Consider the following 27,143-nt stretch of genomic DNA (forward strand, 5'->3'; position numbering starts at 1 on the left):
GGTGAGATGTCATTGGCTGGCTGGTCAGGTCGGCCGTCCATTCGCCCATTTGCGGTGTCTCATCGGCCATCACTCATCATCCATGAAAAGATGATCCATGAACCACGCTGGCTCGGCTGTTGTTGACAGATTAGGTGTCAAAGGCGGAGACCTCATCATGGGTTTATCCAAGGCGACTGCAGGAGCCATCATGGCCTGGCAAGGAAGGTTCCCGTCTTGAACGGAACGCTGCTCCACCGAGAGCTGTCGATGCACGGTATGATGAGCACAGTGAATCTCAGCCAGAACAGATGCTCCAGACAGGACGTGTCAAGGGCCTGCTGTGCTGCTGCAGGGTACAGCATTCAAGAGCGAATCAGACGTCAACGATAAGGCAAGGGTAGGTGTTTGAGTGTCCACATCTGTTACAACATCACCGCCTCCCGCACCATCGCCCGCAGCCGCTCACTGGTTCGCTGGAGCTCATTGACTCCCTCCATTGCGTCAGCTATCGACGACGCCTTGGAGATATCGTTTTCAGTGCCCGAGCGTGAGTGCCCAGAAGGTGCTGAGCATCATGTTGAATTCAACCATCGCCAAGAATCCCCAAGGTTGACATGTCGCGTCGCCACGCTGGTCGAGTCGTCATAGTCGCGGCTGGGATCTTGTTGGACAAACCGGGTTATTTCTTCCATGTCAATCTCTCTGTGACACTCACCAGACGCCGCGCTGCAAATCACATCGCCAAGCCATCCCAGCCCGAGCGTTGCCAAGGCTCTCGCTGGGCAGGGCCAGGACTTGCTCAGTGCTTGTGCAAGCCCTTGTGCTGTGCTGTGCTCCCTTGTCTGTTGAGCTCGTTGTTGGTGCCCATAGCTCTCACCTTTCGCAAGCATTGATCTGACGGTGAGAGATGATATCGAATGATGGGCCTGATCGAGACTGTGGTTTCAAGATAATCTCATGTCGTCCTCTGGAGAAGTGCCCAGGGCATTCAAGGCACGTTGAATGCGCTGGAGAACCAGAGGCATTGCACAGTGCCCGGCATCTTTTGAGGCCCGAGGCTGTAGTTGCAGTGCCTCTGCAGGTAAACCGGTCAATAATAAACGAGACATTGGGCGCAGGAACAGCAAAGCACTCCAACTCCCCTCAAAGGTTATGGTTTTGTGAGAAAGGGATTTACATAAAATGATAGAGAAATTGTATAAAGTAAATTATCATGGACAGAGACAACATGTCAAAAGTCAAATATTATTTCCTAATTTTACCATATTTCTATTGCCATCCTATGAAAACCATACACTGCTTTGTCCGAATCAGTGTCTCTTTTTTTCTCGCAGGCTTTTGCAGTGGCAACTGGGCGCTGCCAGTGGCCACTTCAGACGACTACCAAGATGGAAAGTCTCTACCGTGCGAGGACCGATCTCAGGGAAAACCGGGTCTGTGCTTCGACGCCATGGCGCGATGCTTCCCATTCCCATCCCGACCCTGCTCGCAAGTCGCCCTCAACCCTTGTCTGCAGAGCGCACAGAGGATGCCTCCTCATGCACACACACCGTCCTAAACACCAAGACTCTCACGCCCTGCCTTACCCACACCACCATCTTCAACCTCCAGCTCGTTAGCGCGCACCCGTCTTCCACTACCAAGCACCCGCAACTTGGGCTGCTCCCGCTCCCCGGCCGTCCGCAGCGCAGCGCAGCGCAGGCAAGGCAAGGCAGAGGGGACAAAACTCTACTGTCTCAACCACAAACCAGCAGCCCGTACTGACAGCTGATTTTGTGCTTGACATTGGATTGCCAGCCCAACACTGTAAGGTACCGCCCTGTTAGTACCACGCATCTTATCTCTCGTCTCTTCCCAGTTGGACTCGCCTTGCCTCGACTCGCTCGTTCGCCTACCTATGCCCAGGGGAGGAGGGGGTGGTTGCATCTCGCCAACCCCCCCTGGCCTGGCCTGGCTCTCTGTGACTCTCGACTGTCTGCACCGCGCTGCTTCTACTCCTGTGCTGCGGAGTCGGCCGGCCGCCCAAGGGCTGGTTCTCTTTCGTTCGCCCGCCCGCTCCGTTCCTCGCTCGCCCTCACACGCCGTCGTCGCCGCCGCCGCTGCCCCATCCACGCCCAGAAGTATCCACCTCCATACATCACCGACCCGGTCCCAACCCACCAGCTAACTAAAAAATCCACCCCCCAAAACACACGACCTGTTCTCTCTCGCTCTTTACTGCTCCACTTCCCTCGACTCTTTTGTCCAGGTTGTTTGACCCGTTCTCCATCTCAACTTCCCTCATCAAATCTCTCGTCCCTCTCACCTCTCCTACATTTCCAACGTCCGTCGGTCCTCCGATCCTCTCCCTCGATCTTCCTTGCGCTCCATACCCGACAATGGCACTATAGGCTTCTAGTCACAGACGTTGTGACTTTAACGACTCCTTGGCCCGCCTCTGCGAGCCCTCTACGCACCAGCATGTCGAGTCGACCAAAGTCGATATTACAATCTCGCCCACCATGGATCCCTCTCAGCAGCATCACCACCACCATCACCATCATCACCACCACCACGCCCATCGCCACCATCACAAGTCGCTGTCGCAACAGCAGTCGTCCACCTCCCTCTCGACGGCGAACCGCGGGACCCCGCCGTTGCACACGCACCTCCCTTCCTCCTCCTCCATGCCGTTGAGGACCGCCAACAGTACTCCCATGTCTTCTCCTGGGCTTTTCAGCCCCTCGGCTTCGCGACAAAACCTCGTCACGTCCGTTTCCGAGAACAACACACCTCCTGGGTATACCCAGAGCCCTCTGTTGCATCCGTTACAAATGCACAAAGTTCGAGAGTAAGCATCGTGAACTACCACGGATTTTTGTTTCACAGTCATGGTCAATTCCACCCCTCCCGCTCTCGCTTGGGTTATTCGCCTGCAGCGGGGCGGGACGGGCAGGGAGCTTATCGTGGGGTCTTAATTTGCCAGATACTAACGCATTTGCCAATCATAGGACGCACAAAGCTCTTATCGACTCAGATACCCTCACGGGCCGGAAGCTCATCAACCAATATGAAGTGATCGAAGAAATTGGTCGCGGGATGCACGGCAAAGTCAAGTTGGCTCGCAACTTGGAAACAAACGAGAATGTGGCCATCAAGATCATCCCGCGCTTTTCCAAGAAGCGCCGCCTCGGCAAAGTCACAGCCATGTCACCTCAAGACAAGACGAAAAAGGAAATCGCCATCCTCAAGAAGATTCGTCACCCGAATGTGGTAGCCCTGCTCGAGGTCATCGATGATCCGGAGCTTAAGAAGATCTACATGGTTCTCGAGCATGTGGAGCTTGGTGAAGTGGTTTGGCGCAAGAAGGGTCTCCCTCACATCTGCCTGTACGAACGACGGCGCATCGAGCGACAAATGCGAGGCGAACCCCCGACTCCCGAAGAGGAACGTTATGAACAATTCCTCGAGAACCGCCAAGCCCTCAAGCAAATAAAGCGAGCCAAGGCGGCACTAGGTTATCACGGCCAGACCAACTATTGGAGCTTCGAGCACGGCGATGTCGACGAGCCCAGCACCAGCCTGGGCGCCCAATCTCGCGTCTCATCAAGGGACGACTTCGCAGTCAGCGACGAACCGCCATCGAGACCCATCTCTCGCCAAGCCTCTTGCGCCGAATCAAGAACCCACTCCCGATCCCGTTCTGTCGTATCCTCAACTCGAGCTGTGGAGGATCCCGATGAGTTCCTTCAGTGGGAGGACGACAATGAGACACCCGGCGCTCTTCGATCCAACCATACATCAAGCGTCGCTCTGGACGGAACCATGTATGGTCCCTACGTCGACGAAGGCTTCCGTGGCCGTTCTCCCAGCATGGCTGACTCTATCATCTCCCACATGTCGTCTCTTGACTTCAACCCTCAATCACACGACCCCTTCTCAGACGACTTTTCCTACGTACCTTGCTTCACCTTCGACCAAGCCCGCTCTACCTTTAGAGATACCGTTTTGGGTCTGGAATATTTGCATTATCAGGGCGTTGTTCATCGAGATATCAAGCCGGCGAACCTCCTGTGGAGCAAGGAGCACCGCGTGAAGATCTCCGACTTTGGTGTGTCCTACTTTGGCCGACCCATCCGTGATGGCGAGCCCGACGACACCGTTTCCGAGTCAGAGGCTAAGGACTTCGATGACGACCTCGAACTCGCCAAGACGGTTGGCACTCCAGCCTTCTTTGCCCCTGAACTTTGCTATACGGACCTGGACAAGGAACAACCCAAGGTTTCGGAGCAGATTGATGTTTGGTCTCTTGGAGTCACCCTCTACTGCCTCATCTACGCCCGAATTCCCTTCCTGGCAGAAGATGAATTCCAGATGTTCCGAAAGATTGCGACAGAGGAGGTGTATATCCCCAGGAAGCGTCTTATGCCGGTTCATCCATCGACATCGCCAACTGCTACATCTCTTTACAAGCGCCAAAACATGCACCCCTATCGAGACGACAACGACCTGGCATATGAGGAAGTTGACAATCTCCTCATCGACCTCTTGCGCCAAATGCTCACTAAGAACCCCGAGAAGCGTATTCGGCTACGAGACATCAAGCGACATCCCTGGGTAGTCCAGGACCTTATCGACCCCGTCGGCTGGCTGGATGACACGGATCCTGCACGGCCCTCATCTGGTCGACGAATTCAGGTCGACGAGAGGGATGTGTCAGCTGCGGTTGTACCGCTCACATTCCTTGAGCGAGCACGCTCTGTGGTCAAGAAGGCCGTTGGTAAGGTAATACACCCCCTGGTGGAGCGGAGTGATAGCAAGACTCGACGAAGAGCCGACAGTAGTGCCGCTAGCTCCGCCGGTGACAGTATGAGCATGTACAACAACGTGCCACCGGCGACTCCGCATCAACAGTATCGCGACAACCGACGCAAAAGCATCCGCGCCGACGACTACTTTGCCAACGCCGTTCGGGAAGCTACTGCGAATTCGGACCACCCTCTCTCGGTCAGCCAGTCGATCAGCCCTCAGCCGGAATCTGTCGTCTATGACCCCCTAGCCACAGTGCTTCCCTCAAACGAGGCTCCTCGAGGACATGCCCATGCGCATAGCGAAAGTGAGTCTCAGCGGGAACCCGAGAAATCGAACTCGGCGGCATCTCTATGGCCTTTTCATCGTCATGCCCATAGTCATGGCCAGAGCGGTCATCACCACAGCAGGTCCAGCCATCACTTCCTCCACTTCAGTCCTCCGATGCCCATCTCTCAGACTACGCCTACCACTCCCAACTTTGCCTGTCAATCCGATCACCCTGATGATTCTGGGGCTGAGACGATTCGAAAAACGCGGGATATGGATTCTGCCGACGAGAGCTCTCGATCACGCTCGGTCGACCGTGGACTCTTTGCCAGCAATGACAAGCGCGCCGAAGCCAAGGTTGGCGTAAGCACGGCTGTCGCTCCAGGCAGCGTTCACAAGCCATCTCGTCACGGACGCCCCATCAAATCCGTCGACCTCGGCAAGGGTGCACAGAGCAAGCGGCTCGAGGCATCACTGCTCTCTGCATCACTTATGGCTGCCACTGGGTATCAACATGGGCAACCCCTGATTAACCCCAGCTATTACGGTGAAGCCCGACCTTCTACCAAGACAAGGCACCCAGCAGCACAGAGGGTCGACAGTGCGCCGATAGTTCGATCGTCACCGCCTCGCCACTCAGAGGAGCTCTGCATGCGGCGAATTGAGCGGCCCAAGGCTGACCCTGTCAGCTTCTCGTGCCCGCCCTCGCCAATTCAAGAAGAATGGAGCCGGAATCAGTCCCTGCCCCGTGCCGAGACGATGCCCACTACCAAGTCGTCGAGTGTAGACTCGATGGAGGCTCTAGGTACCCCTTCGACCAGCCCAAGCGAGGTGACTAGCCCGGTGTCGGCACAGCCTTCGACTGCTAGCACGTCGGAGCGAATGCTGGTGTTCCAATCTGACCCATCCCTGCCAGCCCTGCTCAGTGGAGCTAGCTCCGTGTCGGCGGACATGGAGGCAGAACTCCTTGGCAAGCCAGGTATCGTGAGCGCTCACCCAAATCTGCTCGAGACAACCGACAGCCTCACACCACCGGCCCTTAACAAGGAGCCCGCGGCTGGCTTCCCGATCAATCAGGTTTTTGGTAATGCTCCCGCTATGGAGAGTGGCCCACTGGCTGTTCACCTGGATGGAAGCACCCGGGACTCGGTGACCAGCACCCCTGTCGCCCGGCCTGTGGAAGACGACTTTGACGATGATGGCAGTGATGATGGAATTCTGTTGATGGCCAAGACCAAGAAGAAGCCAGTGCCATCATCGTCTGGGGTTACTCGTCCTCCAGCCTTCAACCCTCGGAGACGAGATACCAACATCAGCATTGCCAGCACCGAGACGGCCAAGAAGGTACCAACCTCTGTTCACGGCGATGAGTGGATGTCGCACTATGAATCGTGATACCCTTCTCCACTCTATAACGAGATCTGTCAAGTTTTTCTCGTCGCCACATATACACTATCAGACGCCGGGTGAGCGTTGCGAGACGTTCTCATCGGCCAAGTTGCATCTGTGGCTTTTGGTTCCCGGAGACATGGAAGCATGCAACACACACACATACATACACCGAGCCTACGATTGCATCAGGTGTTTTCTTCTTCTTATTGTTACTAGACCATAGCTCTTATCCCAAAGAGGGACTTGCTGCATATTTCTTTTTCTCTTCTTCTTTTTTTGACATATCACGGGCGGTTAGGTTGCTCTCGACATATTACCCCCTTTTGTACTGGGTCTGGAGAAGTCTTCTGGTGGATTGAAGACAATGGACGGATACGTGGATGAAGCTTCGATGAGAATAATGATGGGTCATGAGCTGGGTTCAACGACGGAGATGAGCAGATGATGGCATGTGTCCAACGGGGAGCCTAAGCTCAAGGTTGATGCGAGGTCATTCACAAGGGGCGGTTTTTATTTGTTATAAACGGGATTACAAAGAATGATAGCATTTCTTTGCTGGGGCTAGCAAGGTATTCATTAGTTAGTTGCTTTGGGCGTTGGCCTGCCTTTCCTACGGGATTGGCAAGGAGCTCTTGGGTGCATTTGCATAGGAACTGGGAGGAGTAGCGTCTCTTTACTGATTGCTCTCCTGTCCCCCTTTTGGCGGGATGGGATGGAGATGGTGTGAAGCGATATCACTACAAAGATGAATCAAGAAGCGACAGCGAGTTGACTGTCAACAAATGGCCCCCATTATGATGTGAAGTGAAGCGAAGTGATATTTCCTTTTGCAAGTATGTTGATTGCCCCTCAAACGTACCTGTGCATTGGGGCATTTCGAACCTCTTCCATACCCATCCAGATGAGAAGCCAAGGCATCCTAGTAAGAGAAATACAATTATCAGCATGAGGTCATTGTGTCCAAACCCTTTAAACACAGCAACTAAAATCAAATAGGCTGTATAAATACATCCACGTTGACAGTCTGCCTCTCAAGGTATCTAAGCACGTTTATTTGTATTACTTGGGCCAAGTTTCGACTTGACACTGAATGTGTTGGTATCTAAGAGAAACGACTACTTGCTGAGCACTGACAAGACGCCCGCCACCACAAAAGCCAAACTACAAACGAGACAAGCCCCGGCGATGTTGACGGCCCCTGTAGGGGGAGCGGGCTGTTTCTTTGAGACAATGTCGTCCACAATCTCGTCGAGTCGCTGGGACATCTGTTCCCGTCCAAAGAGTTCCTTGACCCTCGCAGCGCCCTTATCTCCCATGGCCTCCACCTCACCATCGCCCATGCGCAACACCTCACGTACGACTTCTGCCCAAGCATCCACGTCCTCTGGCGAACGCAGCCAGCCCGTCTCGCCGTCAACGACAGTCTCAACGGGACCACCCGAGTTGGCGGCCAAAACAGGAGTTTTTGATAGCATAGCCTCGAGAGGGACGATGCCGAAATGCTCGTTGGCAGGTGTGTAGAGAAGAACGCGGGCGGAGCGGAGGAGAGCGTTCTTGAGTGAACTCGGAATGGAGAGGAGGAAGAGGACGGGGATGTCGGCGGGTGCTGAGAGGGCTGTGATGAGTGTCTTTGCGGTAAGGTGTTGAAGCGAGAGGGACGATGCGAGGGCTTCGAGTTCGGCGTGGTACTGCACGTTTTCGGAGACACGATGATCGTAGCCGCCTGAGATATCAGCATTTGTCATGATAAAGGGTAGTTGGTGATTATACCTGCTAGGATGAGCCTGCAACCCTTGCGCTCGGCCTCAGGAATAGCGGCAAAGGCCTTGATAGCAAGACCAATATCCTTCTTCCTCTCAAAGCGGTTGATACTCAGAATAACCTTTTCGCCCTTGAAGACGACACCCCCATCCTCACCGGCATCCTCCTTCTCCTTGGCCTCGACGTCGACACAAGGGTACACCACGACAGTCTCAACATGCTTCTTGAGGTTCGGCCAGGTCCTTTCGACGACGCCCTTTGTGAAACCCGAGTTTACGGCGACTGCGCTGGAATAGCCCATGGACCACTCTTCGATCCAATCGAAGGGTCGGCGATATAGACGCTTGATAAACGACTCGCGGCCTCGGGCGAGGAGGAGATCGGGAAAGTGGCAGTAAAAGAGGATGGGGACGGTCGGGTCGAGGTAGCGCAGGAGGGGGAGTCCGGCAGAGAGTTGATCGACGATAAAAGTGTGAGGCTTCAGGTCGCGAAGTTCGCCAGAGAGTGTGATTTGGAAGATGAGGTGGACGTGTCGGAGGATGGCGCAAAGGATGGTAAGGCGGGAGAGGATGGACATGGGGATGAGCCAATTGCCGCGAACACGAACATCGAGGGTTCCTAGAAAACAATTAGCTACTTGTATGCGAAGAAACGGGGAAGGCCATGATATACCATCGCGACACTCTTCAAAGCAATGCTTAGGATCACAGTGATTCGTAAAGATGACAACACGATGTCCCCTCTCCTGAAGTCCAACAGCAGCATCGACAACAAGACGCTCAGCGCCTCCGATGCCAAGATCAGGATGGAAAAAGACGATGGCGGGCTTCTTCTGGTCTGCCATCTTTGAACGAGTGTATGTATATGTGTTGATGGTGGGGGGGAACACGCTATTCAGAAGCTTCAACTTGATGAAAAGGAGCTGTGTGGGGGAGGAAGGTGGTGATTGGTTGTAGAGTTAAGAGGTACGTATTCTTTCTGTCATGGGAAGTGGGGCGGGGAATTCCATCATGAGATGCAGCTTCGGTTCGTTTTACCCCAGGATCCATCCACTCAATCTTGGCAGCTGATGATGGTCTTTCACATGCAAAACTAGCTAAACACCACCAGAAAAGAACAGGGGATAGATGGGAAACAGTAAATACTTGCCGAGTAACAAACACATGGTGATTAATAACAGTTCAATCCTCAACCAAATCTGGCACATGACCCCACATTGAACCGAGATCTAAAATCCAACCACCGACTCGGCCTCCCAAGGTACCGTAACCCCCCAGCCTCGAGCCGAGGTTCCCCATGTTTCGAACCACCCTCCAAGCCTCATTCATATAGAAACTAACAACTTTCTCACCTCTCACAACTCAAACCTCGTCAACTCTTTTCATCACAATGGCTCTCTTCACACTCCAAATCCCAAAATGCGGTCCTCACGTAGGCGGCACGCTCACATGTACTGAGCCCGAGCCAGCCGTGTACCTTTTAACTCTGACCTCGCCTCCGGACAACCGTCTCACTGCGCCTGTTCTCAAGGCGTTTCTCAACGCTCTCGATATCCTTGAGTTTGGATACCCCCACGGTGTCGTCATCACCACTTCAGGCATCCCCAAATTCTACAGCAATGGTCTTGACTTGGAACATGCCGTTGCTACGGATGGTTTCTGGCATCTACTCTACGATGTCTGGAGACGTTTCCTAACGTATGTACCTCTCATCCTCCTCTCACCAACGCATAACTAACCTCACGTCAGATATCCAATGCCGACTGTGGCTTTCATCAACGGCCACGCCTTCGCAGGCGGCCTCATGCTCGCAACAGCTCAAGACTACCGCCTAGCCCCCTCCCCGCGCGGCTTCCTCTGCGTCAACGAGCTCCTCTTCGGGGCTCCCCTCAAGCCTGCCATGTCTGCCCTCTTCCGGCACAAGGTCCCCTCCACAACCTACCGCAGCCTAGTTCTCGAAGCAAAGCGCTTCCCCGCCGAGGAGGCCGTGGCGGCCGGACTCGCAGACGGCGTGGCGGCGGGGTTGGACGATGTGTTGGCGTTTGTTAAGGAGAGGGATCTGGTGTCAAAGTGCAAGTCGGGTGTTTATGGCGTGCTCAAGGCAGAGATGCACAGTGAGCTTATCGAGTTCCTCAAGAGTCCCACCAGGGAGGCTCACGAGAAGAGGTTCGACGACGTCCAGGCGAGTGAAGACGAGAGAATGGAGTTTGGAAAGGTCTGGTACGAGCAGTGGCTCAAAGAGACCAAGGCAAAGCTGTAACTAGATGTGTAGCCATAGAGTTGGATCTTTCATCATTTTTCTGTATTCCTCTGCTCTAAAGAATGCATAGTATCTCTGGTGTATACCGTTCGTGTATGCCCGCTAAGAAACGACATCGCTTTTATTCAAGCCGAAAAAAAAAAGAGACAACCTCGCTTCGAGCAGGAAAAAAACGCCTTTTCCCTCTTTCAAAAAACCAGACCCTTGCCTGCCATACCAAATCGACAAAATATGTAAACGCCGCAATGCTTCAACTCCCCTGGCGAGACCATGCGTGACGCAGCTCGTCCAGTGGGTGGGTATCATGGCCCTCTGAGACGCAAACTCCAAATCCTGTCCTTTGTCCAATCCAATGTGTCCAATTTCCTTCATCCCCTCTTCACGACTGTTCTTCACTCGGCTGTGTCTCTACCGCCGTCTCGCTCCCAGTCTCGGCGAGTGATGCCGTTGTAGGCTTACTTCGCCCCGAATCACCGTCTCTCGCCGCTAGCAGATCCTTCTCCGCCTGGATCGCCTTTTCTCTCCGCTGCTCCACGTCGTCTCGTCGAACTACCTTTCGCAACGCTTCGCTGGCTTGGATCAAGCCGTCAATACTGATAGCATGCTCCGTCATCTGGTGGCTGATGTACGTGTACACTCCGGCAGGCGTGCTACACTGCAGAAGATTCCCTTCGTTGAGCTTGAGTAGTGCCAGGGCCACCTGGAAGAGGAATGTGCTGCCGTCGTTAGTGCAGAGAACTACATCCCACAAGCGGAACAGAGCCTCGGCGCTCAGGCAGTCTGTAAACACGGAAAGGAACCACTGGAATGTCAACGCCTCGAGTTCAATAGACAACGAGTCGAGATGCGCCGAGAGCTTGGGAAGCACCGACGCGACATACTGTCGCAGAACCTGCTGGTCTGCACGCGAAGCCAGAAGCGAGTGGTCGTAGTATCCATGTGGCAGGATGTTCTCAATGATGGACGCCAGAATCCAAAACGCATCCTCAGCAGATGGCATCATGAGCAAAAGGTTGGCGGCAATGAGGTTCATTCCTTGGCAGTAACCGACATCCTTGTTTCGCCTGGCATACGCAACAAGAACCTCGTTAAGCTTCTTGACTCCTGGGCCCTTTCGGAAGAAGATGTTGTCTGTCAGTGTTCGATTGATGTCCATCTTGATCTGGCTGACAACCACAGCGTCGTCATCCTCGCCACTCTGGGCTACTAGGTCTTCGTAGTAGCCAGGAACACGTAGAGCCGCAGCTCCCGAGCACTCGGACCACACTTTGGCTCGATAGGCAACGGGAATGCCACCCAGCACCAGGTTCTTGAATTCGTTCCACTTGGCTCTTCCGACCTTGCCCTTGTTGCCCAGGTCCGAGACTCCAATCATCTCGCCGTCTGCAACGCGCGTCTCGGGCAAAATCATGGCGGGCTGCTCATAGCGAGCCTCGGCAGCAGATTTGGCGGCAGCAATTGCAGCTTCGCCATCGCGACGACGCTCAGCACGCACTTTTCGGAGAAAGTCGTTCCATCGCACCGTCTTTTCGCGCTGGAGTGAATCGTGCAGTTCGCTGAGTTGCTGCAGCAAAAGCTTGACAGGCTCGGTGTCGTCCTTGGCGAGGGCAACTGACGACTCAGGTTGTGACACCTGTGGCGTTTCGTTGTCAACAGCCGTTGTCGTGCTAGCCGAAGGAATGAGCCCAGAGTCGGTAGAGACAATGGCGGGCTTGGTTGGCTCGCTAGCCTGAGACTGTGGCTCAGGCGTCTGGGTTCCCTCCATAACCTCTAGTGACACGGCGATGCTTGGCGTATGGCTCAGTAGTTCTGTGGGAAACGTTGCGATCTTGAGGTAATCCTGCCATCTCTTTGACTTGCCATCCTCTGCATTCCGCTCCTCCAGACTGCTCGGGCTCTCTGGGCGTCCGTCGCTTGAAACACTATGCTTGGGGCTGGGAAGGTCCTCGAAAGGGCTCGGAGAGATGCCGGTGCGACCATTATGCAACATCTCAGTGCGGCTGCCCTTGCGCAAGTGCCGCGCTGTCTGAGCTGCCTCACGCTGTCGCTTCTTGCGCCGTTGGTCATAGATGAAACCGAATCGATCTGTCAGATATTCGCTGTTTGGAAAGTTGTTGTAGATATGCGTAAGAGTCGGGGGCTGTGACTCTGGGGATCGAATGGCGTCCATCTCGACAGGTCCATAACTCTCTTGCCGCGAGGATAGGCTAGTTGGGGGACTACCGCGCAAACTATCCCATCCGTCCTGCGCCTGCCCCCTCGCTCCCTGGGCAGATGGTGCAGGAGTAGATCGTCGCATTGCCATCAACGCCTTGGGGCCTCCAGCGACTGACACCGCTCGGGGCTGGCCAGTCCGGTTGCTAGCACTAGAAGCAGCTCGGAGAGACTCTGCATTGGTAGAAGTGCTCACAGCGCGACCTCGAGACTCAGCCTCACGCCCGCTTATGGCACCGCCAGCTACCAGCCGCAGGGCCATGCTTGCCAGCGAAGACGATGCTTTGCGCTCGCCGGGGGCGCCAGACTGGATGCTCGATGCCCGACTAGGGGTCCGCACAGATTGCGCCTCGGGTGGGCTGAAGAGATCGTCCTGAAGTGTTGGTCGTCGGTCCATGCTAGAGTGTGATCGTATCACAGTTGCCGGGTTGACCCCCTCGCCATTTACGCTGTTGGTCCGACTCGCTCGTTTCGCGGTCCCCGAGCCCCAGAGATATTCCTTCCACCCCTTCAGTGTGCCTTTTCCGCTCTCGGTGTTGCTGCTGATCGACTGGCTGCTGGCGCGGATGGTGGAGCTCTTGGTGCCTGTCTCGCCGTAGGCAGTAGCGACAACTGTATCCTGCATCGCGTCGCTCATGAGGTCGCTCAAGCCACTATCCTCCTTCTGCAGACCTTTTCCGGGGCCGCGCAGGTCAGCTTCGACGGCTCGCAGCCGCGTCTCGAGATCCAGGTTGGAGAGGCCGCATTCTCTAATTATCTTGCGCAGAGCACGTTCTCGCTCATCGGCGCGTCGTCGCATATGGGAAATCTGGGCATCTCGTTGAGCAAGATCCTCCGAAATCTGCCTAATCAGACCAATGGCGCCGTGTCTGGATATCAAGCGTTGGATGTGTTCGTCATCGGCCTGGTGGAGGGAACCGGGGACCTTGCGCATCAGCGGGGCATCTTCGAATAAAGCGCTCCTCGCACGTGAGTCTGCAGTGAGGTTGTCAACGATGGAGGTGCGGCCCGAGGCAGGCACGGCCTTTGGGGCAAGCGTGTCGTCAGTGCTGGGCGGTTTGCTTGTCGACTTGGCCCAGGTCGGCTCCTCGAAGCGGTCGTTGCTTGGTGTCTCGGGCGAGAAGCTGGGGAAGCTCGTGAGCGACTTGTCACTAGCAGCAATACTGCTAGCAGAGCTACCAGCCTGACTGAGACGCTTGCGTCCGCGGGGACCTCGAACGGTGGCACTGCGATTGCTGCGGGAGCTGCGATGGGATGCGAGCGAGGTGCTACTATGCTGGGAGACGGACCGCTGGAGGGGCGACGGCGGTGATGCGTCGGCCGCTTCCATGGCCGTCGCCATAGCTGGGCCGGGGGGTCAGCGGTATCTGACGGTGAATTTGTGTCGATGTAGAGTTGTATCGATCGATTGGGATTTTGCTGCTGGTAAACAAGGTTGAGTAAAGTTGAAGGAGAAGAAGGGGAGGAGAAAGGAAGCGAGAGAGACGAGCGAGGGCAAGCAAGCAAGCAATCAATCAATCAGAGGGTGTGAGGCTTGAGGGGGTGTGCGATCGGAGGGAGAGCTCCCACCCACCAACCGAGGGGCAAGTACCGAAAGTAGAAAGTACAGCAGGTACCTCCTGTCGTCAGCCTGTGACTGATATGACCTCGTTTTGATAGCACAACGTAGGCGAAGCGAATAGAAGAGGCGAAGGGGTTTCAGGTAGTTGAATCTAGAAAAGAGGTTTCTTACAAACAGAAGCAGCATCAAGAGCAGCAAAATCTCTCATCAGTACCTCCCTCTCTGTTAGGTTTGTCCATGTCGTAAAATTACCCCAAGATGAAGCAAGAGTCAGTCACGACAAACCCCGGTCCGTCAAGGTATGTACCTCTTAAAGTGCGTTTGTGCCCTAGCGATTGGCCCTGGTCTTGTTTTTTTCTGCTAAGGCATGGGGGAATGCGTTGGCCCGTGACGTCCTCTCCTGCGACGGACGGCGAGAAAATGCGATTAGCGACCCCTGCCAGAGCTTGTGAAATTGCCCGCCCTGAGCTATTACCGTGCTGTACCTACAGTGCTGTACCGCTCGCCTGGCGCCGGCTCCACGGTTGGGTTTCTGCTTAGGACACGCGCCCAACGGGGACCACCCCCAAGCCAAGTCCCACGGCCCTAGAAGCTTGAAGAAGCAGCTCCGTTCTAAAAGAAGGGATAGTTGCTGGGTAGGGCTAGCAGCATCAGCATCTCCCATCTCCTATCCCGTCCCCCATCCCTAAATTACCCAGCCTTATGACCGAGATGCTCATCTCTCGTCCATCTCTCGCAAATGTGTTCCCCTGGGTTACGCCTGGCCAACAGCAAGAGAATTCCATCCTTAAAAGAAACGTCGACTTTTTTTTTTTTCCCCTTCTGCGGCGAGATTCCAGCACTCGCTACACACGCCCCTCCCCTCTACAACCCGAATGGTTTGCTTTTTTTTCTTCTCTTTTGTTTCCTGTCTCACCCAGTGCCGAAGGATAACCAGAAAAACTTTTTCGTGAGAAAATTCTTACAAGGGATAAAAAAGAAAAGAAATATGATTTTTGTTCAATTTTTTGTTTTTCGTGGTCACACGATAATTTTTCGTGATGCTGTCAGTGACCGTTCAAGCCTTCAACACAACCCATTGGCACCAGTCAGTCAACCATGGACCCAATCTCATGCAAAAGCAGCTTCAACAAATGATCGACTGCGTATCTCTGACGTCGGTGCGGCTGCTCCGTGATCAGCGTGACTTCATCCTGCAGCCAGAGGGCGTGCTTGCACATGGTACCCTTGAGTCTCACCTACGGCCAGTCCATGTCCATTACAATCCATGTCATGTCCTGCCCTGCCTGTCGTCGCCCTGGCCATCATCCGCATAACACACCTCCCTTGTCAATGCGAATAATTAGAGAGATAACCCGCGCGCGTCTCGTCTCGTCTCAATGGAATGCTCTCTCATGTCTGTTGTATTCATACAACTCAGGTATGCAGCATAATTACTCGTAATAATCAAAACCATTTATCCGTGTCCTGTCCTTGCCTTGCCTTTCCTTACTCCTGGTAATGCCGTGTCCGTTTCCTTTTGCCAATTTCCTCCCCCTTGCTCGACACTCTTTGGTTCGCTTCATTATCATCTATAAAAAAAAAGACCACAAAATTCCACCAACGCCGCAAATATGCATAATTCAGGACACGTCCTCCTCATCATGCGCACTCGTACATTGCAATGAATCCTCATGCATGCATGCACTTGCTCTGCCTTAGGCAAAGCTGTCTTCTGCGTTCCACCGACTGCTCCTCAACGTGTCAATCTCGTGATTCGTCTCAGGTTCAACCGCCGCATCCTTGCAGCTTGGAGCATCGTCGCCGACGAGTGTCTCGTCTGGTAACAGGCCCTCGGCCACCAACGTCTGAAACACCCCATCCTTGGCCAGAACCACCTCTCGGTTGATGGCAAGGCCATCCAGCTTTCGTAATCTCTTGCAGCTCGCCACAAACACGATTTGGTGCAACCTTCGCCTCAACTTGGTCATCTCATCCAGTCGTTTAGCAAACAGCTCGTCCCGCTCAACCTCAGCGTCAGGAAGCACGAACGGATCTACAGATTCGCTGCGGTCCCTAGAAACCATCACCTGCATCGTGGGGTAGAAGCCGATTGTTACCGGGTTATCTCTCAGGTCGAGTTGTGTGAGATGGGGGAACTCGATGAGCAACTCCGTCACCATGGTCGAGTCGGCAAGTCGGTTGCCGGCCACCAAGAGCTTCTTCAACCGGGGAATGAAGCGAAGCGGCTCCAGGTCACGAATCGCGTTGAAGTTGATGTTCAACGTCCGGAGGTTGGGCATCAGCTGGCCCAGGTTGTCTGGCAATGCTTGGAGGCCACAGTTCGCCAGCTCCAGAAGCTGAAGGTTGAGGAAGTCGACCGTCGGCTCAAACGAGCCCAAGTAGTTCCCAGAAAGGAAGAGCTTTCGGACCTCATAAGCTTCCGACAAGAAGCTGAGATCAAGCGATTGTTCACCATACTGCTCTCTGAGGCTCAGGCTGTCAAGTCGTCGAGCTCGGTTGAAGCCCGCCAGGTCGACAATGCGGTTACGATCAGCATGTAGCGAGTGCAAGTTGGGCAGGTTGCTGATATCCAGAGAGGTGAGTCTGTTGTCACTGAGATCCAATTGACGGAGCACCTTGACCTCCGTAGCCACCGTGAAGCTGTCGAGCCTGTTCTTAGAGAGCCTCAGTCGCACCAGCGCTGGTGCAAGCTCCAGGTTCCGAACTGACGAGATCTGGTTGCCCCCCAAATCAAGCTCAGTAAGGCGCTCCATCTTAACTCGCGCAAAGTCGACTTCCTCAATCAGGTTATCCCGAGCTCGAAGTGTAAGAAGTCCATCGTGGGTATCAAGTCCATCGAGGCTTGTCAGTTGGTTGTTGTCAGCCTTGATGCTTCGCAAGTGTACCAGACCCTTGAGTGCCGACAGGCTCTTGACCTCGTTGCCGGAAATATCCACGTATTGAAGGTTCATCAAGTGATCCCACGATGTCAACTCAGTGAGCATGTTCTGTGACACCTTGAGCTGCCGCACACTTGACGGCACACCATCCAGATGTCCCAGCGTGTTCTTGGAAGCATCCAAAGTCACCAGCTTGCCGCAGAATTGATCAAGCATGTGAAGGCTTCCTAGCCGCTTCTCATGCAGATCCAAGTCTGTAATGTCCTCCCAGTAAGGCTCGTAGGGCTCAACCTCACTAAGCTTGTCCACAAGTTCCCGTATCGTCATGGACATGACCTTCTTAGAGCCATCACCGGTTGCCATGTGTCGACGTCCCATAACATAGCTGACCTCAAAGCCGAACGACTGGTCCGAGTTGTTAAGAGTGAACTCAGACAATGGGCTGAGGGAGAGCTTTCCAACGTTTTGCCCGAGAAGAGCGCTGTCATCTGGAGGGACTGACAGCAGGTTGTTCCGCGGCGTGTGGTTAACGATGAAGCTCAGGCTGGCACGACGGCCATCGGGTGTCTTGTGGCTGATCACGCTCGTCTCACCAATGATGCTAATCTGTCGATCTTCAGTTGGGACTTCGATTGTGCTCTCTTCATCCTGCTCGTCGATGCGCGACACCGGTCTCGGGATGAAAGCCGGGCCGCTAGAAGCAACACTTCGTGATACAACACGGTTACTGCGCACTGATCCTTGGCCGCCGTTCTTGAGAGCTGACTTGCCAATGCTAGGATAACCTGGTGATTTCTTTGGGGTCGGGTTGGAGCTGAGATGTCCCTCAGGCAGCTCTGGGTCGTCCTCAAGATTGTCCAAGTCTTCTGCCACCACGTCCTGGATGACGGATGCCACTGGCGAGGAAAACGTGATAGTGAGGTTGCGTCTCTTTGTGGTCGTTGAGGGCGTGTTGCTAGCCTGGTCGTAATGAATATCAGTCGAGCCTTCAACCGACTCATTGATATCCAGCTCTGAATCCTCCATGACGCGCGCATCCAGTTTCTGAAACTCTTCTCGAGCAAGGCTTGCCACGTTCGGGCTGAGTTGTCCATCGGGAGACAAGGTCGTGTAGCCTCGACTAGACCGAGGCCGTGGTGCCCTGGAAGGGCTGACTGGTGACCTTGCCTGGCTTGGGCTGCCTGCTGCGTCCGTTTTCTTAGCTGTTGTCAGCTGCAGGTTTTGCATCTCCCTGGTTAGGTCAACAGAGAGATCCGGAATGCTGGCGAATGGGTCATCCTCGCTGTCCGATGGCAGGATGTTGCTGGACCGGCGACGAGTTGGCGTTTCCTTCTTCTTGATCCAAATGTTATTCTGCTTGTCCAGATACATACTACCAACTCGATCTGGGATAAGATGTGACACGCTTTCCGGCATAATAGTCTTGCGCGTGTCAGAGCCACGGGAAGATCCTGTTGGATATGTCCTGTTGGTGGAAACCGCCGAGGAATGAGAATGATAGTCTCGTGTCGGGCTTGGAGGCGTGCCATTGTGAGCTGGATTGAACGACAACCGAATGTTAGGCGGGTCGCTGATGGCCTCATCGTCGGTGGTATATGGAACGTCTGATCTGGTGCGCGAGTTCTCGTCAATCTGGCGTTCAATCTCCAAAGCGGCGCGGATCGCATCCTGTGCGAGGCCCATAGATCGCATGGATGAGGAGATGATATCTCCCATATCGCTCAGTTCTTGATACTTTTTCAATCGGTTGATGAGCTCAGGGTCCTCCTGACGCTGGGGAAGTCTCGATACAGGTCTGCCCTCACGGCTGGGAGGTCGAGACAGGGGCTCCCCCGTCGATTGGTAAGAGGAGTCAGGGTCCTCAGCAGAAGGGGTACGCTCGGCTTCTGATTCCTCCACACTTGACAAGACAGGCGGCTTCACCTGGTTGCGGATCATGGCCATGATCTGAGCCGCCTGGTCAACAAAGTCCTGAGTCCTAATCGATGGCTTCCGGTCTGTCTCGCCAAGAGCATCGCTGGCCATGCTCTCATTCTGAAGTGCCCGGATCGGGGACTTCTTCGGCAGATGGCGGGTATCGCCGTCCTCGGAATTGGCGACTGGGCTTTGATCACTGCGTTGTGACGATCCGCGACTCGGTGTAGGGCTACGAGGTCGAAGAATTGTTCTCATAGCAAGAACGCTTGGGTTCGCCAATTGGAAGTCCCCAGGTCGAGCATCCTTGCGCTTCTTCCCCATGGCCGATTGCATGTCGCGAGATGCCGATTCTACGCCTTCCAGCCAGTCTTCGCGACCAAAGGCGATGTCGGAACGGTGAAGTGTGCGTCGACGCTTGGGCGTAGGATCTTTAGACGGTGAGGTCCGCGGCCTCTTGCCCTCTGAACCAGAGTCACGCTTGGGGGTACCGGCATTGTCTGGGCCACCCTTTGCCGGACTGAGATTCTTTCGAATCACACTAGAAGTCGAAAATGTTCGGTGATGTTTACTACTGGACGAAGACATGGACTTGTTTCGTCGCCTGCGAACAAGGAGCTCAGAATCCTCTCCAGGGGACTCCGGGTACTGAAATAGTGGCTCGACAGGGTGTGACGAGAGAGGGTGAGGCGCGGCGTTCTCTTTATCCGAGTAAGGGGATCCTGCCTGTGAGACATAGGAAATGTCCTCACTGAACTCGTATCCTTCGAGATCGCCTCCACCAAACTGGCTAACCGACCTCATGCCAGGTGTCTGGTGATCTTGTGCGACAGGACTAGAGGCCGCCACAGGCCCTTGGTAGACTGGAGAGCTCGCCTGGTCTGTATGGGCTGGAGAGCCAAGAGACTGCCGGGAAGGGGTCGCAGACATCCCTTCCTCAAATTGGCTGATTCGTCGAAGGAGTGTCTGGTTGGTAAAGGTGTCGTAAGGGCCGAAGAGCTTCAGAGGGCTTGTAGCAGACGACGGCCTGTGTCCGGGAGCAATCTCCTGTTTATCGGGGCTGGGAAAAGGAGCCCGGGGCATCGAAGGGCTCAGGTTAAAATAATCGGATTGGTAGGGGTTGGTGATTTCCGTCCGGATAGAAGGGAACTGCTTAGGAGTGCTGGCCTGCAGAGACTCTTCGGGAAGCATTCCACTCGTATCAACGCCCAGGCCCGGGCTCAGGTCGCGATAGCGGAAAGAGCCTTCCCCGGATCGGCCTCCTCTCTGCAAATTCAGGAAGCCTCCCCTGCGTGCGTATTCCTCGGTGTCCTCCATAGAGCCAGATGCCCCCTCGTCAGTCTTATCGAATCCTGTTTGAGGATCAACATTCGGGTCGAGCAACATCTGGTTGATGCGTAGAGCCTCGAGCTTCTGTTTCAATGTGTCGGCTGGCAATTCGATAGGTGCAAAGTCCATCTTGCCATCCTTGTCGCTCTGCTTGCCGATGAGGATCGGGCTAAAGTCCTCGTTGCGAATCACGCTCTGGCCACTAAGTTTCCGAACACTGCCATCCGTATCCTGAGAGGCGCTCAGGCAGCTTTCGTCTCGGTAAATATCCTCTCGTTGTCGTGAAGGTGTCTCGTCATCTCTTGGGCTGAGTTGGCTCGAAGCCATGGAATCCTCCACATTCAGCTTGTACTTGATTTCCCTCTTCGCCCTCCTGGGGCTTGGGCTTGGTGTAACTTCGTTGGGATATACTGGCTCTTCGTCCTCAAGTTCATCCAGCTCATCCAAGGCGTCCAGTCCTGTGTTGACGTCGTTGCTCGCGATACGTTGGGGGTAGGAGGGTGGGCTGGACGGCATCACCGAAGACTCAGGTTCAGGTTGCTCCTCGTCATCTTCGTGGTCTTCGGGGGCGGATGGTGGTTTGAACATGTCTTGAAGACCGGTCGCAGCGGAGCAAAAGAGGTCGCGCTGCTCTCCGTACTGGACGTCCCCGTACACTAGACGTCGCTTCCACTCTGGTGTATCCTGGGGTTTTCCTGGCGACGACTTATGTTGCACCGTGTTATGAACAACAGAACCACTTGTGGAGGCAGAGACAGATCTGCTGGCGTATCTTCCACGCGAAAGCCTAAACTCCTGCGACGGCTTGGTAATGCGAAGGCTCGAGATGTTGATGTCGTTCGGTGTTCGCTCGCTGAGGACATTGGCGCTAGTATCGTGGGGGTGTGCCAATTGAGGACGCGGACCAAACGTTCTACGCGGTATCCGACTCGGTGTCTCTCTTGGCTTGGTCTTGGGGGAATCGGTGTCTTTGAGAGGAGGAAGTTGGACAGCTGATGCGTCAGATCCGACCTGGGAGGGCCAGTCCTCGGACAAGGAATCCAGCCAAGCGTGCTCCATGGCGACGCCTAAAAGAGTAACTCGAGACAGGAAGTGTCAATGCGACTCCATAAACCAAACAAGAGGAAATGCGATCGACTGCGGGGTCGCAAAGCTCAATGTTGTTTATGCGTCGCGACGTGTGTATACTCGACCAGGCGAGAGGGTGGTAGCGGGATAGTGAAATGAAGATGTATTAAAACACGAGCGAATGGTAGGGATTCAAGAGGTAGCCATGAGGTCTGAACAAGATATCAAACGGAAGAACCATGTGGGAGTCAAGGTCGCGAGACGATGTTGCGCGTATCCTTGAACTGAGAGTCCCGTCTGGAATAAACGAATAAACAAGACAGGGGTGTTGATTGGGGTTCGGTTGGTTGCCGTGTCAACCACGCGGTCGTAAAAGAACATGACACACCAAACTAGCCCTCTCTAATTATTATAGCAAAAGACTTGAGTTAAGGGCGAAGAATTTTAAGAAAATTATCATAAGGAATTCAAGGATATCAGAAAGTGATTGTATTTTTATGTCTCTTAATTATCGTCTTATTTGCTTATGTTTAGGCTATTAAGTTAGCTCTTTCTGCCATCTTCGCTGATCGCGCGTGGCATTCCTCCTGCAGATCACGTGCTGGGTCACGATTTCTTTGTTTCTAGCTCTCTGCACGCATTCGGCCTGAGCAAACGGTCGGCAAAAGTCTCAACATCACCTTTTTGAGTCTTCAGGACATCATCCACGGCATATTCAGCTTCATTTGACTTCTTTCGCCTGTCTTCGAGGCCGCGTGCCGGCTTTCACAAAAACCACTTTACGCGCTCTCACGTGAGAAACGCGGGGGCGCGTCTCCCCTGGCGACGGCGTGAAATCAATCAACGGCCAAGCATACACCACAACGCACAGGTGACGACAAATGCGGGCCGATCAACCGAGATAACGACGTTTTGCGCCTCCTGGAACCCAACCGACTTATTTATGTACCTATTCAGGACGACGACTTTTGACATCGAGGGCGATACCCTCTGACGCCGACATCATGCAGCGCGTCGATCCATCAGCCGATGAGCTTTCGTTAGAATGGGGGGAGGATACAATTTACTGCGAAGCAACATGCGCCCCCGAGGATGTCTTGTATGAGGGATCGGACGACGAGGATTACGATAACCCAATCTCGCGGAAGCTGCGATACGAAGAAGCCGGGCAACGATATCTCGACGGAAAGACACCTTTCCTCATTACAGCATCACTCAAGGGCCCGTTCGACTCAAAATCCGGCCGCTGGGTGAACCCGTGGCGATCCAAACACCGCACATCCGGGACATCGCAAGGAGTACGGACATCACCAGGCAAATTATTAAGGTCAGCACAAGTGAAGCGCAATGTGTCAATTCCGGAGACGATCCTCACAGCACCGGGCGACAGCCTAGAGTGCCATTTGCCAAGCCCCGAGAGCCTCAAACAGGCTTCAGTTGCAGGAGGGCATGCGTATTTGGAGGAAGATGAACTGGCAAAGGTTCAAGAGTGGAGGGAAGCGATAGAGCCTGGAGATGCCGCAAGAGATCGGTTCTGGACATCAACACCACAGTCATCATTGTCGGCGAGAAAGAGGAAAGCGAAGAGTTCATCATGGCTAAAACATTTGGCCACCAAACGACGGCGTACGGATATCATGGAATCCGGGTCTGTCAACACTCCTGTCCCACGACGAGCGCATCCTATCAACATTATCGATGATCAGAATGACTATGGTGATGCGCCGACTACATCTTTCAACAGCGTCCCGGATCGCTTACCTTCCTCGGCTCTTGCTGCCAACAGATTCTTTGCGCCGTCCCAAACTAGTGATTGGGAGGGGGATACTCAAGCTGCAACGGACGTGGATGAACTGGTTCAGCCAGATAGTCGGTCGTCTGCTGTTTCTTCCAACTCCTCAGCCAAGCGCATCTCACCAGTTCGCGATCTCGGGAAATGCGCCCAAGACGAAGAGGCCAAGCATGCAGAAGATGAACTTTCTCGTGATAATGTTGCGCCTATGCAGGCTGCCGCCACTTTATCATCGCCGATATCGCAAAGACAACACATGCCAGCCACTGGTCGAAGTACCAATTGTTCTCAACACAGCGTGCAACGACAAAGTCAAATCAAGCCAGCGTCGCCCAGTCAACAACCTTCACAAAACTATGATGCGGAGTCTTATCTGTCTATATCCTCGGAAGACGACAAATCTTCCAGTCCCTCACCGGCTTTTGAAACACAAGAAGATCAAAGCTTCTGCTTCAAGATGCGGCCAAAGCATATTGCAGTGACTGAAATCGTCGAAACAAGTTCTCTTGTGCCAACATCAGTATCTGCTGAAGATCCCCAGGCCAGTGTCAGTGAAGAGGAATCTTGGTCCGGCTTGTCCTCTGTGGACGAAGCCTCTGGAGTACTCGCTCAGGACGACGATACGCCTCGAAGCAAGCCTAACAGCACCTCGAAGCCGGATATCAACATGGCCGATGCCCCTGTTACCGAACCGATGGACTTGGACAAGCCTGGAATGTCAAGTGACCTGTCGTCAATTTCCAGCCAAGAGTTCACCGGGTTCGACCTCTCTGAAGAAACACCCGACGACCTTTGCGATGAAGATACTGCCAGCGATTCGTCCGAGACTGGTTCAGATACAGCGATAATGTCTTCTCCTACGCCAGTGGAAGAGGTGATCAAGATTGACGATACCGAGTCTTCTAGTAGCTCCGAAGAGCCAGATGCCAAACCACAAAAGGAGGAAATCTGCGTTGCGGTTGAAGACGACAATTCGAGCCGAGTTGAAGAGACCACAGATTCCGAGGACGAAACGACGGAGGAGTCAACCGATCAGGAGGAAGGAGACTCTGCGAATTCATCGACGGCATCCGGTAACAAGTCTTTACAAGTTTCGCCTCAAAAAGACCAGAGCAAGGCATCGTCAGTTCAGTGTACACCACCTAAAGCCAACAGTTCTATCGCTAGCCCTTCTCACGGGGCTTCCCTCCTGAAAAGCTCAGTGAGGAAACACATTTCGCAGAGCTCTTGGTCGAAGTTCGCTCGCATTGTCGAGAGCCCTCTCGCATCACCCACCGCTCGCCGTTTGCAGCGCAAAGAAAGCAACACTCCATTGCCCAACACTCCGATTACAAACAAGGTATTAAGCCGGATTGGATCGAATGCACGCGTTCCTCCCTCGCAGAAGCAACTGTCGAGCCCCATCAATGGAGATGAAAATGGCCATCAAACAGAGTCGAGTCCCAATCCCGGAACCAAAGCTGCAGAATTGGGGCAAACGCCCTCTTCAATCATGCCGCCCACTGGCATTCATGCCATTGAAGCTACGACGCCCCAATCGGAAGTTCAACAAACGCCTCCAAGGGCACACGATGCCATGGATGTTGACCAGCAAGACCCCAAAGGAGACTTGCCAGTTCCCTTTTCACAGCAGAGTCCATGGGCGGAAAGCAAACTATCTCAATACGCATCAATGGCAATGGATCGACTACCTCCAATCGACAGCGCTCAAGAATCTACTCCGCTGAACGAGACGCACGACTCCTTCGCGATGACATCTCCAGCAGCCCAGACCCCCTGGGCAGAGGAGACGACCCGAATACCCAAGATGGGGCAGACACACATACCCATCATTGCCGAGGAAGATCACATGGCAGTGGATGTGCCGGACACTCCTGGGATGGCATTGAATGCCAATACTCAAGTTCGGAATGAGGCTCCGGTTATCACTCCAGCTCCGGTCGCTCGACCTGCTATGCCTGAACCGCAGTTTTCCGTCAAGTCATTCGCTTCGTTCATGTCTTCTCCCGAAAGCCGTCCTCGTCAAGTCAGACGGGCCAGCTGGAGAGACTCGGGTTCTCGTCTTCCGAGCACACAAGGCATTTTGGCCTCAGCGACCAAGAATCCCTGGGAGCGCAGCAGTTCACAGCGTCGTGTGTCATGGGCGCCTCTCCCTCATGAAACCGAGGGACAGGAAAGCATACCAGCAACCCCAACGCCTTTGGTAGTCCCAGCCCGCGCAGCGTCCCCTCCACCCACAACCCCAATCGAGGACCTCCCTACGTCGCAAAACGCCAAGTTCCGCAAGCACTTCAACGCTGTGGCCCGTCGGAGCAACATGGCCCATGGAAACGCCTCCTATCAGCGCCTACTGCCCTCGGAGTCGCAGCGCACTGTCGGAAGTCCCGAACCGGACGCCATGGCGGAGACGTTTCTCACGGCCGACCAACTCCGACAGAAGCAGCAGCAGCAGCAGCAGCAAAACTGCAACCAGCACCACTTGGCGGATCACACTAAGAGCGACCGCGAGACGGATGAGTCACAGGATCCTCTGGACATGGTGGAGGACGTTTTCCGCGAGATTGGCGACTTTCTGGAGAAGTGGGATGTGGACAACACCAAGACACCCCAACCCGCTCAGGGGCCACAGAGCCCTTGGTGAATGGTCGACCAACAAATGCACTTTTTTTTAAAGGCGCTATGGAAAGCCTTGTTTTTCTCGGAAGCTACGGCAAGGACAGATACTACGGAAAAGGATTTGAAATGTTTTTGGTTTTGTGAATGAATTATTATTCACGTATCGGTACTTCGGTCGGGACAAAGCATGTCAAGGAGTTCAGGGGGAAAGCAACGAACGACACGATTGCATGACACGAGGACGGGTGTTTACCCAACAGTTGGGCGTTTGTATGCAAGGATACCTCGAGTAGACAATTTTTGGTTTCATATTCAAAAGCTGCATAAGATGAAAAGTCTGTCTATGTCTCCACGTGGTTGAATCGTCGAAGCTCTAAGGTCGTGATACTACAAGCCTACGATTATCTTGAAACTACGTAAAAAGAAACCTTTTGACACCGCTCCTCGTAATATCAATGATGACGAAGAAGCAAAAACCCTATTCCTGTCTCAGGGGGGCCATCAGAAACGTGCATCCTGTGCCCCCTACGTTGGCTGTCAGAGCCCATGAGTGCGCGGTGCCGGAGCTGATTCGCCAGAGGGCTCCCCGGGGTATTATTTCCAACAGAACCTACGCCGCGAGACATTATGCCAGGAACTGATGAGCCGAGTAATACGCTTTTCCAACACATCTCCCCGAGCTGCCAAGGCAAGGGGAGAAAGGTACAAGGAGAGCTGTCGGAGTACCTCTCAGCCCTGGACACACGCCCCCCCATGGCAACCACGGCTATGCGCGCAGGGCCGCCGCCATCTGGGGTCCCGGGGAGCACATGGCCGCGAGGGAGGCCTTCTGTGGCCGGGTCGCGGATCGACGATGGTGCTCGATCGAGGGTGCGGTGAAGCTCGGCCAGTACCAGCGGACGTTCCGGGTGGCAGGGAGATTAACATCGGTGAGGAACGAAGCCTAGAGTGTTCCCAGTCCCAAGTCTCCGGGAAAGACAAGTACACCCTGGAGATGATCCTGTTCAGGGGGATTCGACCTCCGTGTTGAAAGGTATGAGGCCAAGTGGTTGACGACGTCTCAGGGCTGAATATCTCGGGGCGACGCCGGCGGAGCGACGGGTGGAGCACTCTGCCCGTCCAGTCCGGTCCCGGGACGGGATGCCTGCGCTGGAGGAGACAGCTTATTAGTCGGATCCGAGAGGGCGTGGCCCACGCAGCATCTCGTAGCAATCCTGCTGTTCCCTTTGCCAGTAACTAGGGTTGTCATCTCTTGTCTCCTCTGTCACCAACTCCGACTAGGGTGGTCGCTGCAAGAGCAAGCCCCATCTTCTAG

General features: G+C 54.3%; 6 protein-coding genes across 6 annotated transcripts; 3 read left to right on the plus strand and 3 right to left on the minus strand.

Moving 5' to 3' along the window:
• Positions 1-2,483: 2,483 nt before the first annotated feature.
• On the plus strand, positions 2,484-6,435 carry NCS54_00017900 (Protein kinase domain-containing protein; the record flags this gene model as incomplete). Its single annotated transcript, XM_053145834.1, has 2 exons — positions 2,484-2,812; positions 2,973-6,435. The coding sequence occupies 2 exons, from the start codon at positions 2,484-2,486 to the stop codon at positions 6,433-6,435; spliced, it is 3,792 nt and encodes a 1,263-aa protein (XP_053001809.1).
• A 1,112-nt stretch (positions 6,436-7,547) lies between these two features.
• NCS54_00018000 (Alpha-1,3/1,6-mannosyltransferase ALG2) lies at positions 7,548-9,037 on the minus strand (the record flags this gene model as incomplete). The annotated part of the gene is made up of 3 exons (XM_053145835.1): positions 7,548-8,155; positions 8,203-8,811; positions 8,866-9,037. The coding sequence occupies 3 exons, from the start codon at positions 9,035-9,037 to the stop codon at positions 7,548-7,550; spliced, it is 1,389 nt and encodes a 462-aa protein (XP_053001810.1).
• Positions 9,038-9,582: 545 nt separating this feature from the next.
• Positions 9,583-10,452, plus strand: NCS54_00018100 (Hypothetical protein; the record flags this gene model as incomplete). Its single annotated transcript, XM_053145836.1, has 2 exons — positions 9,583-9,890; positions 9,942-10,452. The coding sequence occupies 2 exons, from the start codon at positions 9,583-9,585 to the stop codon at positions 10,450-10,452; spliced, it is 819 nt and encodes a 272-aa protein (XP_053001811.1).
• A 379-nt stretch (positions 10,453-10,831) lies between these two features.
• Positions 10,832-14,008, minus strand: NCS54_00018200 (Hypothetical protein; the record flags this gene model as incomplete). The annotated part of the gene is made up of 1 exon (XM_053145837.1): positions 10,832-14,008. The coding sequence occupies one exon, from the start codon at positions 14,006-14,008 to the stop codon at positions 10,832-10,834; it is 3,177 nt and encodes a 1,058-aa protein (XP_053001812.1).
• Positions 14,009-15,924: 1,916 nt separating this feature from the next.
• On the minus strand, positions 15,925-21,411 carry NCS54_00018300 (Hypothetical protein; the record flags this gene model as incomplete). Its single annotated transcript, XM_053145838.1, has 1 exon — positions 15,925-21,411. The coding sequence occupies one exon, from the start codon at positions 21,409-21,411 to the stop codon at positions 15,925-15,927; it is 5,487 nt and encodes a 1,828-aa protein (XP_053001813.1).
• A 1,013-nt stretch (positions 21,412-22,424) lies between these two features.
• Positions 22,425-25,853, plus strand: NCS54_00018400 (Hypothetical protein; the record flags this gene model as incomplete). Its single annotated transcript, XM_053145839.1, has 1 exon — positions 22,425-25,853. One exon carries the CDS (start codon positions 22,425-22,427, stop codon positions 25,851-25,853), a length of 3,429 nt encoding a protein of 1,142 aa, XP_053001814.1.
• Between the last annotated feature and the right edge of the window lie 1,290 nt (positions 25,854-27,143).

This window comes from Fusarium falciforme, chromosome 1 (genome assembly GCF_026873545.1).
Source record: "Fusarium falciforme chromosome 1, complete sequence".
Classification (NCBI taxonomy): domain Eukaryota; kingdom Fungi; phylum Ascomycota; class Sordariomycetes; order Hypocreales; family Nectriaceae; genus Fusarium; species Fusarium falciforme.